Source organism: Canis aureus, chromosome 15 (assembly GCF_053574225.1).
Source record: "Canis aureus isolate CA01 chromosome 15, VMU_Caureus_v.1.0, whole genome shotgun sequence".
Lineage (NCBI taxonomy): Eukaryota > Metazoa > Chordata > Mammalia > Carnivora > Canidae > Canis > Canis aureus.
In genome coordinates, this window is record NC_135625.1 from 21,284,946 (window position 1) to 21,301,928 (window position 16,983).

Consider the following 16,983-nt stretch of genomic DNA (forward strand, 5'->3'; position numbering starts at 1 on the left):
CGTCCACCTCTTCACGTCCATACTACTCCTCAGTCCACCCTGACATTGGTCCCTTAGCACTCCACCACTGAGAAGGCTTGTCAGAGTCTCCAGTGAGATTCATCTAGTGTGCCTACTAGTAAGTGCTCAGTTTTCATGATAGTCACTTCAGCAGAATTTTTTTTTTTTTTTATGATAGTCACACACACAGAGAGAGAGAGAGAGGCAGAGACACAGGCAGAGGGAGAAGCAGGCTCCATGCACCGGGAGCCCGACGTGGGATTCGATCCCGGGTCTCCAGGATCGCGCCCTGGGCCAAAGGCAGGCGCTAAACCGCTGCGCCACCCAGGGATCCCCCAGCAGAATTTGAGATGATTGATCACTCCCTCTTGAACCAGTTTTATCATCTGACTTCCCCTTCACCACACACTCCTGATCTCCCTCCCTTCTCCCTGGCGGCTCCTCCCTATTCTCCTTTGCTGGCTGTCCTTTCCCTTCTGTCTCCGTCTTCACCTTTTCCTCTTCTCTACGTCCACTCATTCAGCAACCATATCCAGTCTGGTGCCCTAACTGCCCCTGCTCAGATAGCCCCTTGCTGAGTTGACCAGTCCTAACAGCATCACTGATCTCCAGACTCTATTTGACATCTCTGTACAGGCGACTTCAGAGGTAACGTGGAAACAAACATTTAGGTTTTCTTGTTACTTCCAAACCTGCTCCTCCCTCAGTTATCCCTTTGTTGTAAATGCCAACATCTTTCTTGATTCCTTCCCTTATTTATTATTATTTATTATTCCTACCGCTCTCCTAGTCCACCAGAAGACCTGTATCCTCTTAAAAGTATATCCTGGGATGCCTGGGTGGCTCAGGGGTTGAGTGTCTGCTTTCAGCTCAGGGCATGATCCCGGGGTCCTGGGATTGAGTCCCACATCAGGATCCCCACAGGGAGCCTGCTTCTCTCTCTGCCTGTATCTCTCATTAATAAATAAATAAAATCTTAAAAAAAGAAAAACATATCCTAAATCTGTCCCCTTTTCTCTATTTCCATGATGGTACTTTAGTTTAAGTGGTTTTATCTGAACTGCAGTGGCTTCCCAACTAGCTTCCTGCTTCTACTCCTGCCTCCATTCTATCCATTCTCCACACAACAGACAAAATGATTTTTTAAAAATAGAAATCCTATGAATTTGACTCCCTTTCAGTGTTTTCACACTACATTGATAACATAAGCCAAACTCTCAGCCCTAGTTTACCAAGTCCCCTGTGGTTTGACCCTGTCTCACTGATGTGACAACATTCCAGTTGTGCCTTCCTTCTTTCTCAGACCTTAACATATTTCCTTTGCCTGGAATGTGATTCCCCAGATCTGTATACAAGAGGGGTTTCTCCCTCTTGTTGCTTGGTTCTTAGTTCAAATATCAGATAAAATGATGATGGAACAACACACGGAGGAATACCCAAAATCAAGGTATTCAACTTAATGTTAGAGAATGACCAATGACTAGGAAATGGACAGAACTGGGAAAGTTGTTAAGTTGGTATGGATTTCAAAGTTGGTTCTTTGTGCATGGGGCGGAGGAGAGATAATAGCTGGAAAATGAAGTGGGAGATGAAAATGATGCCAGTTTTGCCTTTGAGCGCTGTGGTACATAGCAATGTGGCAGGAGAGCCCTCGACCTACAGAGGGGTGGACGTGGGACAGCTAACTTTCTGATAAGGCAAGGAGGTGAATGAAATAGTCTGAGAAAAGGCTGAGGATTTGCCAGCTGGAATGTTTAGGAGGGAGAGCAGCTGTGAGAACAGGGGAGGAAGCAGAATGCAATACGGAGTCAAGAATGTGTAAGAAAACAAATGACCAGAAAGATATACAATGCGTGTGGTGGCCACAGATGATACAGCTGTGAGGCCTGGTGGGACCAAGTGAAGTTAGGGTTCTGAATGGAATTCTGATATCAAGTTCAGGTACAGTCACAGTGGGTTAGCCTCATGATACCTGGTAGGGACCCCTGTGGGCAGCAATCTGACAGATTCAGCAAACTTGGGACTAGTGTGAGGATTTATAGTGGGAATTATTTACCAAGACTTTGAATTTGAATTAACCAAGTAAATGTTACTTTATGTGGCCTCTTGGTGGCCAGCTGGCTGGCTGTCCATGGGAACACTCCAAATCATGCCCTTCTATTGATGTTCAGCATTGAAGTTTTTGAAAGATGGACAGGATGTCATCAGATTTGGATTTTGGAAAGATAACTTCGGTGGCAGTTTAAATAATGAATTTGGGACAAGGGCAAGAAGTTGGGGATCTGTTTCTGAAATAACCCAGGTAAGGGGTACTGTGAGGCTGAACTGGAAAAGAAGGAGTGGGCATAAAGGACTGGGGACAGATCTGAAAGATATTCAAGAGACGGTAGGAGTAGGTGCATGTGACCAATGGAAAAAAGACTCCCTAGTTTGGGCTTTGGCTACTCCTAAGTTATAAGGAAACACACTTCCTAGTACTGTTTTTTTTTTTTTTTCCTAGTACTGTTTTTTAAAAGTTTTCATTATGAGAAGTTCTGGGGTTTATGAAATGCTAATGTTGTCTTTTATTCAACCTACTAAAGTGGTATATTCATATTTTTCCTTATATTGAATTGTTAAATATCTGGGCTAAATTTTGCTTGGTTATGATACCTCATTCTTCTAATGTATTATTGATTTTGTTTGTAACCATGGCAAATATTTTATCACCTTAACAGCTGCCACCATAATTTTTCTTAGATAGGATCTTTCTCTAGGAAAGTTCTCTGGAAAGGCCAAAGAGATTAGGTGGCAACGGCCTCAAAGAGTATGGTTAAATGGATGCAGAATTGGCATTGAGATTACTGTGCTGGCCCAAGTTTCTATATGGAGAACTTTTAAGTGCCTGGCTGCCTATGTCTATAGAGCATGGGTCATGGGTAGTTGTACCAACACTAGTTGGGTTAGTAAACGTGCGAAGGGCTGGCTGAGGAAGTCAGGTCCAAGTTCCTGAATGAGGTGTCCTACCATTGCTCCCTCATCCATCTGCCATTCCTTACCTTACATGCTGTGCTTCCTTCTGAGAGTCAGTACATGGCAGCTGCTCTGTGAAGACTCCCCTGGCCTTGGCTCTGTGCCTAATACTGCATCTGCCCCAGACCCACAACTGCACTCACAGTCATTCTCAAGACTATGCCTTCCTTTTCACGCTCATGTTTGCTTCTCCAGCATCTCAGACTGTTCTGCCTCATAAATGTTTGTGAGATGAAAGAGTGAGTGAATAAGACAATGAATCAAAATAAACCAGAGCTGGATAAGTCACAAGAGTAGCAGGCACCTCGGGGATTGTAGAGGAGGTGCTCACACTGCATAAACACCACTTCTGTGTCCTTTAAGGCAATTCCAAGGATGACGATGACCCCTGTGAATGGTACCAGGGCACAAAGAAACTCCACTGCCTTAAATAGGATTTGTGTGTGTTTTAAGCAACAGACTTATAGGTGAACTAGATATGGACTCAGAGACCAGGAGATACTTACTAAACTATCTAGGGAGAGACAAGCAGTTGGCTGTATAGACGTCAGCATGAGGTTTTGGAGTGAAGACAACAATTTGGAAGTCTTTTAAAATTATATACAGGTAATGAGGGGGGCCTGGGTGGCTCAGTCAGTTAAGTGTCTGTCTTCAGCTCAGGTCATGATCTCAGGGTCCTGGGATTGAGCCCCATGTTGAACTCTCTGCTCAGCAGGGAGCCTGCTTCTCTCTCTGCCCCTCCCCTCATTTGTTGTGTACACACTCTCTCTCTCAAATAAATAAAGTCTTTAAAAGATATAGGTAATGTTAGCCATGGGACTGGATGAGCTTAATATGGGAGAGAGAGACTAAAGGACAGCGAGGACCCAGGTTCTGGCACATTTCAACACTTAAAAGAGAAGCAACTAGCAAAGGGCACAGGGTGGCTGTGAAGAGGTGAACAGGGAGAATTGTATCACAAACACATAGAAGATGGTGGAAAGAGGTGTATATAAAGCATGGGAGAGAATTTTAGAGGAAGATGTTTCAAGAAGGATGTGGTCAATTGTGTTCAATTCATAGGAGGGGCAATGTAGTCATGGATCCCACATGTTACTCTGCTTTTAACAGGTTAAACTATAAATAGGTTAAAATAAATCATTTAATGGAAATACTAATTTTTTAAATCATTTACTTATTTCACATGCTATGATAATAAAAGAGTAAAAGTGAAGAATTTCAGGAATTAAAGAACAGTCCTCATTGTTGACTCTATACAACATAAAGTCTGGAAAGAAAACACTGGATACTTACTACCTGTGTCTTACATTATTTTACTTGTGGTTCAATCTCATTAACAACTATGTGAGGTTAATGGGTTTTATTTTGTATGCTGCCTCCAGTGGATTGAATTGGTAATGTAACCTTAAAGCTTTGTACTGATTAAAATTCTGAGGCTATGTCTGGATTCAGCTAGAAAGGGGGCTCTGATCAATTACCCGGGATGGCCATGGCCAGAGGTGTAGGGAAACGGCAGATGTATCTCTAACTTAGGTTCATTTATCCTCATTTTACAAATGAGGAAATTACAGACCAGAAATAATTTCCCTAAGATCATACTTCTTGTAAGTAGTGAAGAGAGGATTTGAAAGCATATGATTTTTCACAATTTTTTAATAGACCATTATGGAGAGAAGAGCTTTGCTAGTGAACACAGAGAAACAAACTTCTGAATATCTTTGACAATTTTTAAAGTAAATTCCTAATTTTTATTTGATAGTGTGTGAAATTCCCCTGTAAAATGAGACCAAAAAGAAAAACTAAAAAATAAAGCCCATAAGGAAGAGAGAAAACTGAAATACTGCTCTCCAAAACCTCATAGCTTAGTTTATTCTTTTAAAAGAATTTTCACAAGCAATTGCACAAGCAGATGAAGCCTAGGAATATTATTGATACATATTAATTATGTAGGTATTAAAATGATAATAGATTCTATTTATTGACAAGGAGAAAGATATTCAAAATTGTTAGGTGAAAAGGGATATTAAAAAACATTATGTATGGTATTGTCATCCTACATTGAAAAAATGTACACACACACACAATATATGTATATAGTGAAGACAAATGACCAGAAAGATGTACAATATATAAAATTATATATAAAATTTTTTGCCTGGTGTGATACATTGAAGGATATACTGTAGAATAATAACCAGATTCACATTTGATAGTAGAATTTGGTGATCCTATTTTTGCTCATTTTCTAACTTTTCTCCATGTAGTTTTGGAATAACTTTTAAAAATAAAGGAAAATGTTTTAAAATATAAGTGTTATTGACAGAGGTAGTGAGGAAGGGGCAAAAAGAAATTTTGTTTTTTTCACATAAATGTAAAAGTGAATACTGCTATCCTTGAAATGCTAAAAGGGTAGATATTAAAATTAAGCACAGAAATATATTATTAAAATATAAATAATTATATCAAATAATCCACTAACAATGAAATCTTAAACATTGAATGAAACAGCGACTTACAGTATCTATAGGTGTCCCCAGCCCATCGTAATACATTACTCCTAGCTGGTAAGTTGCTTGATGGTCTTTTTCCTTGATTTCTTCAAACTGTTCTAATGCTTCTTCATACCATCCCTAGAAGCTCAGGAAATATTGAGTTATTTTTACTATTACCTTAAAGTAATCCCAAATATTTAACTCCCACCCAAATCTAGCTAAAAAAACCAAATATAACAAAAGACAGCAACTAATTTATGGAATTTGCAAGTATGGCATTGACACCAGTAAACATGCTATAAAATCAATTAAAGAGACCTGGATATGGCACCTGGGGGAAGTGCCCAGGAAAAATTGGGGCAAGACTCTCTTTTGCTTATACTGGTACTTTTGGATATTGCCAAACTTCTCTCAAAATGGCAGCGAGCCCTCTGCTCAATCCGTCTTGCCATGTCCCCCACCACTCCTGAAGTTTAAGAAACTTCAGAGCTGGGACCAGAGAGTCAAGGGAAAATGTGAACATCAGGATGTATCCACTATTATTAGATATCCACTATTACTATGGCTCATGTCCTCCAGTACTGCAGTTCTCCAGTTAGGGAGAAGACATGGAAAAACAAATGTGATTCTCTAAAATTATCATTCTCCCATACTTCCTATAGAAACCTACATGTTTTAAGATTCCTTGGCAGTTATCTGATACTGAGGTGTGAGGCACTAATAGGGCTTATATCGTAATCCACCAAGGAAAATGCCTTACACTAAAGTATGAATCATGTGTAATTGTGGAAAGAAAGTGTGTTACTGAATTAGATGGCTATTACTTCGGTAGAGAAGACCAGAGAAAGACAACTTCTGGAAGATACAAAAACAACTGAATTCCTTTTTTCATAAACTATAATTAGTCAACAAATTAATAAAACTAATAAAAACTGTATTAAAATACTAACAAATACTAATTTTAAAGAACACATTATAATGAGTTAATGACCTAGTTGTTAAGACTCTTTCTCCTTTCTCCAATGTTTGGCTTAGATGGGAGAGAGCTGGAAAAGTGAGAATACTCAAGAGGAAGGAAAAGAAAGGAGGCTGTGTTAGTTTTTTATGATTTTCAATGCTATCTACATGCTGGAAAATCTCAAATATATACTTTGAATCCAGACTTGAGATTTAGACTCTTAACATGTAAATTTCTACTTTGAAGCCTGTCTACGTGGATAACTAATGGACGTCAGAAACACAAGGTATATAAAACCTGAGCTCTTGATCGCCCTCTCAAAATTCACCCTCTTCACTTCTATATTTTTCGGTCAATGATGATATTATTTGTGTCTCCAAAATAAATCCAGGATCCAGCTTCCACTGCTGCCACTCTGGTCAAGACTACTATCCTCTGTTGCTGGGAGTAGTATAATTTCCCCCTAAACTGGTTCCATGCTTGCCTTCTAATCTGTTCTCATTAACAGACTCAAAACACTCCAATGTCTTCTGACTACAATTTACACGAAGCTCATCTAGAGTCATACTCTGCCTTGCTGATTACCAAGTTGGTCTCCATTCTCAGAGCTCACAGAGCCCCCTCTCTTCCCTGAAACACTGCATTTTCTCACCTCCACCTGGAATGCACTTCCACTTGGCTATTTGCGCTGCTCATTTCCTTTTCTTCAAATTAGTGTAAACCACAGGTCTTTCCACCCTATTTCTAAATTATTCTCTATCACGGTACCCAGTTAACTGCTCTTACAGTACTCCTCCTTATTTCTTCACTTATTTTCTTCCCCTGGTAGACTGTAAGTTTTATGAAATGGGGACCATTCTGGTTCCCTTGTCACCATATAGTCTTAGTTTAGCATAATAATGGTAAACACCTATAAAGCACTTATTCTGTTAGTAAATACTTTTACAATGAATACAATCCTCACATAGTCCTAGGAAATGCACATTATTACCCCCCTTTTACAGATGAAAAAACTGAGACTCCAAGAGGTTAAGTATTTGTGCCCAAGGCTACACAGTTTATAAGTAGTAGGAATCATACCCTAATGATACCCAAAGCTAAGATATCTTGCTCTTAACCTATGCTATCCTCATGGTGCATGATGAGTCCTCAACAAATATTTGTTGCCAGAAGGGATGATGGAGCCATCAGATTTAAGAGTAAGTAGGATATAGGTTAAAAGCTGCCCAAATATTCAGTGAGTGGTCAAGGGATTGGGGCCACCTGGTGGTCCATTTCACATCACCCCGCAGGGGTCAATGAAAGACTGATGCTATATTATGGAAGTTTAAGTGATGGTTTTGCACAGTTCCTCCTACATCTGCTCCTTAGGATGCTTCAGCATAATGTGGAGAAAGAAGGCACTTCCCTCCTACCTCTAGAAAGGAACCTATAAAGCCTCTACGTACTAGATAAGAAACAGGGTCTTTAGTTATTCATATGAAAAGATTTTGTAAATGATATTATTTGGGGCAAAAGTAAAAATTTTATTTTTAATTTTTAGTATGAGAATGGATTTTATACCAGAATGACTCCTATAAACGACTTGCATTAGAATGGCTTTTATGGAGGAAGGTCAAATATCTCCTTAACGGTGTACTTAAAGCCACAACCATAACCTATGGTATTTGCCAGAAATCCCTCTGCATAACAACCTAAGGGAACTCGATGGGAAATTTTGCTATGAGGATCCAACAATAGCATTATATGAAATGAAAACAGGAAAAAATAAAATAAAAACAGATAAGGAGGCAAACCATAAGAGACCCTTAACTCTAGGGAACAAACTGAGGGTGGCTATAGGGGAGAGGGGTGGGGGGATGGGGTAATTGGGTGATGGGCATTAAGGAGGGTACATGATGGAGTGAGCACTGGGTGTTATACACAACAGATGAATCACTAAATTCTGCCCCTGAAACAAATAATACAGTAGTTAACAATGTTAACTAAACTGAATTTAAATACATTTTTAAAAAAGAAAACAGGAAATGATACCTCTTCAAAATATAGTTGGCCTTGGAGGAAATATGCCAGAGCGTCCCCTCTTCTTATTCTTTCCTTCAAGAGCTGCAATGCCTTATCCACCAAATTTAAATGGCTGTAATGATCTGGTTTTAAAAAGGTAAAGAATTCCATCTTTATCCATACGAAATGAATTTCCTCTCGAAGTCATGAATTATATAGAACTCATCTGGCACTGTTTATACTAGTTTTTTTTTTTTTTTTAAGAGTTATTTATTTACTCATGAGAGACACAGAGAGAGAGGCAGAGACACAGGCAGAGGGAGAAGCAGGCTCCATGCAGGGAGCCCGATGCAGGACTTGATTCCAGATCCCAGGATCACAACCTGAGCTGAAGGCAGGTGCCCAACTGCTGAGCCACCCAGGTGACCCATTCATACTAGTTTCCTTCCTAGTTCTCATTCATAAAACTGGCCTCCTTAGCTCAAGGGAAAAACATGATCACAGCACCTAACCCCGTGCCTTGTAAAATCAAGTATGTGTTGATTGGTTTCCAAACTAACCCAGTTGACTACTAGGCAGGAGCTCTAGCAATGCTGTGTAGTTCTTTAGGCAAAGCTACCTGTGGATGAGTGAAATTCTTAATTTGAGCTTTAATTAGGACTACTCTAACCAAATGAGCTAGTAACCATCCTCAATTTAATATTAGTAGGTCTACAGAAACAAAATGGCAGCTTTCAATGACAATTGGAAGTATGGCAATGTTTTCTTTAATAAAAGTGACATCTGGCTTTTCTTTTCCAGAAGGGTGTCCTAAAATCCTAAGAGTAAAACCAGGATTGGAATCTAATTATGAGACTTCTCCACTGATGATTTGGTACCAGATAAGCAGCAATTTCTCAGATTCTTACAGGAAAGCTAAAAAGAACAGTAAAGTTAACCACTTCCTTGACAGCAGTGAGACTCCTATGTCTTGTCTTTTTTGCTCTGGTGTACAGAATGGACTTTTAGTGAGAATATTATCAGAATTTGTACCAGTCTTTTCCTTCCTCCATTGGAAGAATTTTGGGTTCTTAGCTCCGTACTGGGATAGAGAGGTATAAAAGGGGTTCTTGGGCAACTTTTCACTGGTCAACTTCATCCTGTTTCCACAATGTGTATCCTGTAAACAAGAATAAAAAACAAGATGGTAAAAATATTTTCATCCAGAAAAGTGCAAAAAGACTCCACTCTCATTTGGCATTCATTATAAAAAGCAACCTCCCCGCATTAGCCTAGGGATAGGGCAGCAAACTACCAGCTCTGGGAGGTGCATATTCTTTCTGGGAAACCAGAGCCTTCCATAGGTACAAGAGGCACAATCATCCTCCATGTCTGTTTCCACAGCGAGGGATTCATGATGAGAGCCCTTTGCAAGTCCTCTCTGGCTGAGAGTTCACAACTGCAGTGCCTTGTGTCACCCACCATGCCTGCCACTAGTAGGAACTGGTGACACTGCCCATAGATAAGAGTTCTGGTGCCCTGGTACTTTGCCTTGCAACTCAAGCTCATGACACTTACTCATTTCAAATTAAAGCATTCGTCTATTTTACCTGGGAATACACTTTATTTTAGCTGTGTTGTTCAGTTTTATCTTCCCATCTGTATTGGATTGCCATGTTAGAAGATGGATCACAGTTGAATGGAAAATCAAAGCCTTCATATAAAATGTAGAGGCCACCTCATTTGGGATGAAGGAGTCCAGGCTGGCCCAGGCTGAGGGTAGTGAGACAGCAAATTCAGTTGTTGCTATGCTTTTTTGTTTATTCCTCGGCATTCTACTGTTACAGCGACTTTAACCAATCAGGAACAAGCTTCCAGTAAAGATTCCTGATTGGTGGCGAGCAGAACAACTCAGGAGACCTTTAGTGTGATTGGAAAACTGCATTTATACTATTATGTGAAACTATTTTGGACAATAGATTGCTTCCTTAATAAGAATGAAGTGCAGAAAAGGGAGATAATTCAGTATATTAGGGAAAAGAAACCCACTGCAATATCTTTGTCATTTTGGAAGAGGTATTTAATTTTTTAAAAAGTCAATTTCTTGAATTGTGTGGACTGACTATAGGTAATTTGAACTAGAGGATTTCCAAATGTCTGTTGCTAGATATATAAAATTTTTTGATTATATGATTCCAAAAAACTTTTGTTTATGTTAGGGTAAAAGTCTCCAATGAGCTTTGAGGTGAAGCAATAATAGGTAAATCATTTAGACAGAACCCAATTCAGATAGGATGATACAGATAGCATTGTCAATTTACTGAGAAACTGGTTATAGAAGTTTTTATTTTACTGAAGACATTAACCTGTGTGCTATCATATCCAAGAGGGCTAAGAAAAAACTTGGCATATTCAGGAACAGCATGGGAAATGAAGCAAGTCAAAACACAATACCTCCTTTGAACTCATGTTGCTCTCTGTGGTTACAATGCTGCACCTGGTTTTTGTTGTAGCTTGAAAGAAGCATTGGAGAGAGTCTAGAAAACATAAGCAAAGATTGATTGAGCTCTTAAATGCCAGGTATTATTCTTTGTTCTAAGTGCTCAGGCAGTAGCTCCTCCAAAACTTTATGAAATAGGAGCTATTATAAGGCCCCTTTAACATATGGGGACACTGAGGGGGTTAAGTAACTTGCCTCAGGTTATAGCGCTAGGATGTGGGACAACTGGGACATCCCAGCACCTCTGCACCTCATCATTATTCTATACTGTTCTCCAAAAATTGAGACTAATATGATTTTTCTAAATGGCAGGACTTCTGTTAGAGAATAAACCAAAATTTAGTACTTTTTAATTTTAGAAAATGAGATATAATAAGAATTTAGAAAGTATGAATTTATTTCTGTCAGATCTTGGGATTAGATATAAAATTATCATTCGAAACGACAACTTGCATAATATACTGGAAATTTAGAAAATTATCTAATAAAAATTATAGACATTAACTGATGATATAAAACCTTAAAGGAATCCACAATTTTAAAGGGAACTGTGGGTGTAGTGGACACTGATGGTGCCCTTCCCAGATCCTCTATACTAGTTAGCACCCAATTTCCAGCTGCTTTGTTAATTAAAAATGCCTCACAGCTGTTCCTTCTTGCCTGGTCCCCCTGCCAAACATGAGTCCCCTGACCCCTGACTCGTTCCCTCCTTCTTAGAGGCAGGTCACTGGCATGAGGGCTTGGAAGGCCAGTTCCTATTGAGAGACACAATTTGCCATGAGTCTTGAACATTCTGGCCCATCCTTGCTGGGTACCTCATGAACACAGGCCATGAATGCTTTTTACATGGGCCGTTTCTCAAGGTCGTTTGCAATGAGTTAACCTTTAGGGCTGGGGTAATATCTCCCCATAGATAAAGAATAGGCTTGTTTTTATAAGAAAGGACTGAATCCTTCCCCCTCTCCCAATTTGTAGTTCTGCTGTCTTATAATGCAGCCTACTGAATAAACAGGCATCCATCATGGGTCCTTTGTATGACCTCTGTGGGAAGTAGGGGTTAGCAGCGAACCAGCGTCAGCATCATGCTGACACTCTAGCTATTGCTCTTGCTGTGGGTGATAAGGTCATTGCTCTCTGACCCAAGAGTTTTGTGTGTTAAGCCAACATCCATGAAACAGGCCAGCTTGTCAGTTGTAAGTGGGGTAAATCCTCAGCCCCTGCACAGTCCTTGTTACCCCTTTGCCTCAAGGTGAGATGAACTCAGATATGTTCTCCGTGAGGTCAGAATGAGGCCAGTTGCCATCTGAGCCCACATTCCTACTTAGCATTACCTCCTTGCTAGATTGTTCCTTTTTCATTTCCCTTCTCTGGAGAGTACCCCCCTCCCCGGCACATCACCTGAATAAAAATCCCTGGCTCAGAAGATGCTTCTAGGGAACCCGACCCAATACAACAGAGATGTACAGAGGAAGAGGTATTTTATTCCTATTTTTCTAAAGTTCTCATAATAAAGGATCACTTCCTTTCTAATGAATGTTAGACACAGTGTACTGTGGATGGTATGTACAGTTACAGTGTGTGAACTTTTTGATAAAATAATGCGTCATTGGTGAGAGGACTAAAATTAACCTAAGGATGAATAATAGCCTTATTGAAAATGCTGGATGACGGGAGGAGAGGAGGCTTTGACAGTAGGGGAAGTCTACAGAGACTGGAGATGTGAGTTACAGCCACTTCTCTAACAGCGAGCCAAGTCGTGCCAGACAGAACTGCAGGCCAGAGCTGCCTCCTGAAGACAAGATGAAGCTCAACGACCATTTCTTTAACAGTCAGGCGAGCTGGAACTCCTCCACGGTTATGCCCTGGCAGGGATTTGAATCAAAGTGGAAATAAAAAGAAATGATAAACGTGAAAAACCAGGGAAAAGAGGCAAGTGTCTATAACAGACTAGATTGTAGTACTACAAGTGAGAAATCATTAAGTAGGGCTAATTATAGTGCCAAAAGACTTAATTTTTAAAAATTTAAAACCTAAAAAATTGAATAGATAAAAAATAACTTTTGGATATATGTGTAAGGAATGAAGAAAAACAATACAATTAACATCCATTGCCTGTCATTTAATATTTAAAAATTACATTTCCTTTAAATCTCCTGTAGGCTCATTTTAGACTTCATCCTTCCTCCCACCTTCCACCTGCCTTACCCCAAAACACTCCCTATTCTCCCCTTAAGCTCCTTTTTCATGTTTCTTAGCTATTCATGTTTTTCTCTTCTGTTAAGTATCTGCCTTTGTGTTGTCTTGTGGAGTTGTAGTCGTCCTATGTCAGGCATGTCTCTTATAAATAGAATATATTTAGATTTGTTGATTCTTTTTTATACCCAGACTGATAATTTTTTATTATTACTGGTACATTTAGTTCTTTTACATTTATTTTAATCACTATTGAACTGGAATCATTTTGTAGTTTCAATCCATCTGCTTTATTCATGCTTCTTTTCCCTTTTATTGCCTGCTGTTGGGTTTATTGAAGTGACTAGGTATTTATTTTGCTTTGGGAATGTTGTACTTCCTGAGTCTTGGGTTGGTGTCTTTTAATAATTCTAAAAAATTCTCAGACATAATGTATTTGTGTTAGTTTCAGTTTCCTAAAGCTGTTTTACAAATTGCCACAAACTTTGTGGCTCAACAAAAATTTATTCTTCCATAGTTCTGGAGACCAGTCCAGGAGGAATGTGTTGTCAGGGAAATGGTCCCTTTGGTTCTAGGGAAGAAACCATCCCAAATTTCTTTTCTAGCTTCTGGTGGTTGCTGGCACTCTTTGGGGATCCTAGGCTTGTAAGCTGTGTCACTCCAATCTTTGCCTCTTTTTAAAAAAATATTCATTTGAAAGAGAGAGCATGTGCAAGAGAGTGAGTGAGTAGCACAGGAGCAGAGAAAGAGGGAGAAGGAGAAGCAGGGCTTGATCCCAGGACTCCAGGATCATAACCTGAGCTGAAGGCAGATGCTTAACTGACTGAGCCACCCAAGCACTCCTCTGCCTCTGTCTTCACATGGCCTTCTCTATGTTTCTCCTCTGTCCCTGTGTGTCCTCTTATAAAGACACCAGCCACTGGATTTGGGGCCCACCGTAATCCAATATGACCTCAACTTCACTTGATTTTTCCATAAAGATCTTATTTTCAAATAAGATTACCTTCACAGCAATCAGGTTTTAAGACTTTGAATATATCTTTTTGGAGAACACAGTTCAACCCATTATATTCTTCAAATATGGCTTCTGCCCCATTCTCTCTTCTCTTTTTGGCATTCCAGAAATTAGACCTTCCTCCCATGTGTCTTATTCTGTTTTTCACATTTTCCATCTGGTTTATTTCTTTTTGCCACATTCTAAGTAATCTCTTCAGCACTCTCTCCCATTTTATTAATCCTTTCTTTAGCCACAACGAGTTTGCTGTTAATATTTAAAACTTTAATATTAAAATTTAAAAACTTTTTATTGAGGTGTAATATAAATATAGAAATGTATATGTAAGTTTACAGTTTGATGAATTTTCACTCAGATCAAGAAAGAGAAAATTAGCAGCACCCCAGAAGCCTCTCTAGCACTCCCTTGTAGTTACTACATAAACATAAATAAATGTAAATATTCCATAGGTGATTTTTGCATGCATACCATGGAAATGGTATTTTAGTAGTTGTTAGGCAGAGGATGCCTACGTGACCAGCTTCCAATAAAAACATTGGGTCCTGAGTCTGTAATGGGCTTCCTTACGCAGGAACATTGCACATATGATCCTGCGTTATTTACTGCTGGAGAAAGGAGCACACTTATTTAAATTCTTTTAAAATGGAGGTACAACACTGAAGTTCCTGTCATACTAAACAATGTTACTGGTACCCATGAAAATAGATTTAAATAAGTGTTCTGGGCAAAAATGCAAATTCATTACTGTTCATTACTGTTGTGTAAGAGTCATTAAAAGAATAGTAGTGTTCATATATTAACTGGAAGCATAATCTGTACATATGGAAATTTAGAAAAGAGTTTTATAAATACTACTGAGATCTCAAGAGGCAATACTGAACCAGGCAGTGAACTTATGTTCTTTTTTTCCTTTATTACCCTTCCAGTTAGGTCTATTTGCTTATTTAAAACAAAAGTGCTTTTTTTCTATGCCCTTTCTTTTCATGCCCTGAAATGAGGGGGAAAAAAATGTGGGAAAAGACAGGATGTCTTTTACTACCAGATAAGCACTGGGTGGGAGAGCCTAGTAGCTTTTTAATTTTTCTCCAATTTACCATGTCTTCTGTGAGCAAATAAACCAGTCCAGGAGAGATAGATTTGTTAATAATCTTGGTAATTACCTGGGATTCACATGCCTCACCTGTCTTGTTCCCACTGTGTGGAAACCTTTTTTGGCCAGTTAGGGCTACCAGGGCCTTTCCTGAGGGGATTCACTCAACATCAAAAGGTAAATGAGGGGGCCTGTTATAATGAGCTCTGGGTGTTATATGTAAGCGGTGAATCACTAAATATTAAACTACATGTTAACTAGAATTTAGATAAAAATTTGAAAAAATAGAATGCATTCTATTCAGCCACTCTCTTTATATTCCTTAAATGAAAGAGTTTGGTTAATTAAATAAGAATTGATGTAGAAATTAATAAAGAGTATACAATCATGCCATATACATTTTATCTTAGAACATGTAATGATTAGTAAGAACTTTCTAATCTTTTTATCTAGGGTCAGAAGCTATTTCCTCAAAAAGAGGTTGAAGGTTGAATGTGGGAATTTAGAGTTGTCTTTCATAAACTATAGGCATATGAATTCCATTTTGATTCTTTCAAATGAAGTAGGAGTTTAAAAATGCCCATGAACAGTTTGAATGTAGAGCTAGTTTTCATCTTTTACTGTTAATTTATCCTTATATACTTGGAAAGCATTTTTGAGACTTGATGATTTTGAAAGCACTGGGTTTAGTTTTCTTAGAAATCATAACTCTCACTGCTATTTTACATTGTATAATACTTAATATTATTAGATATTAAAATAATCTTTATAGGTGTGGAAGGAAAATTTAAAGTGATGTAAGGCTAAGTAACTGAACATTCTAGAAACTGCCTGGTACGACCTCCTGGTGATCAATGCAATCCATGGGCAGTGGGTTTTACAGAGCAACTGAAGTATATTGGTCAATCAGAACAAAAAACTAAGACGTAACTGGTTTGGAATACTTTGTGAGATTTTTTTTTAAATTCTTTTTAAAAAATTTTATTTATTTATTCATGACACACACACACACACACAGAGTCAGAGACACATGCAGTGAGAGAAGCAGGTTCCATGCAGGGAGCCCAATGTGGGACTCCATCCTGGGTCTCCAGGATCAGGCCCTGGGCTGAAGGCAGGCGCTAAACCACTGAGCTACCCAGGGATCCCACTTTGTGAGATTTTTTTGTTCCTTGTTTGATTAAAACTAGCTTCACAAGGTTTTAGGTATCTTCTGTCATTACTGTATTTGTAAAGAGAGTTACTTAAAATTGAAACTAAATATTTGTATGAAAACAAAAACTTAATAGCCCTGGTCTACAGAAAGAAATAGAATACATAATAGGTTAAGTTGCCGTAAGTCCTTTTCCTAAAATAAACTTTGTATTTTAGAATAACTTGAGATTTGCAGAAAATTGCAAAGATAGTACAGAGAATTGCCCCACTCAATTTTCACTTGTTTTTTTGCCAAATTTTTATTTTATTTGAATATAGTTGATCTTATGTTAGTTTCAGATGTACCACTTAGTGATTCAACTTCACTCAATGTTCCGTTGAATGAGAGAGTTGTTTTTCTATGGACCTCTAAGGACTTTTCTTGCATTAAAGAAGCCGATCTTAGTAACTTCAAAGCTACCAATGATGGCCAAAATTCTTTAAAATTTAGTTATAAGAATGGGGTATCTGGAGTCAAAGGGTCTGAGTTCCAGCTCCACTTCTTAATAATGACAGTACCTTAGAGAAGTTATTGAACCTCCCTAA

The 16,983-nt window shown here is 38.8% G+C and overlaps 1 protein-coding gene across 3 annotated transcripts in view; it reads right to left on the reverse strand.

Moving 5' to 3' along the window:
* Window positions 1-10,265, reverse strand: part of LRP2BP (LRP2 binding protein) — a 28,152-nt gene extending 17,887 nt beyond the window's left edge. For all 3 annotated transcript variants that reach the window (XR_013352687.1, XM_077848726.1, XM_077848725.1), the window contains exons 1-4: window positions 10,056-10,265; window positions 9,499-9,625; window positions 8,497-8,609; window positions 5,529-5,642 (exon numbers count right to left, since the gene is read on the reverse strand). Coding sequence is in view for 2 of the 3 variants with exons in the window: in XM_077848726.1 (XP_077704852.1) it covers window positions 5,529-5,642; window positions 8,497-8,609; window positions 9,499-9,604 (333 nt within the window). In the remaining variant the exon portion in view is untranslated. The remainder of the gene's footprint in view (window positions 1-5,528; window positions 5,643-8,496; window positions 8,610-9,498; window positions 9,626-10,055) is intronic.
* Between the last annotated feature and the right edge of the window lie 6,718 nt (window positions 10,266-16,983).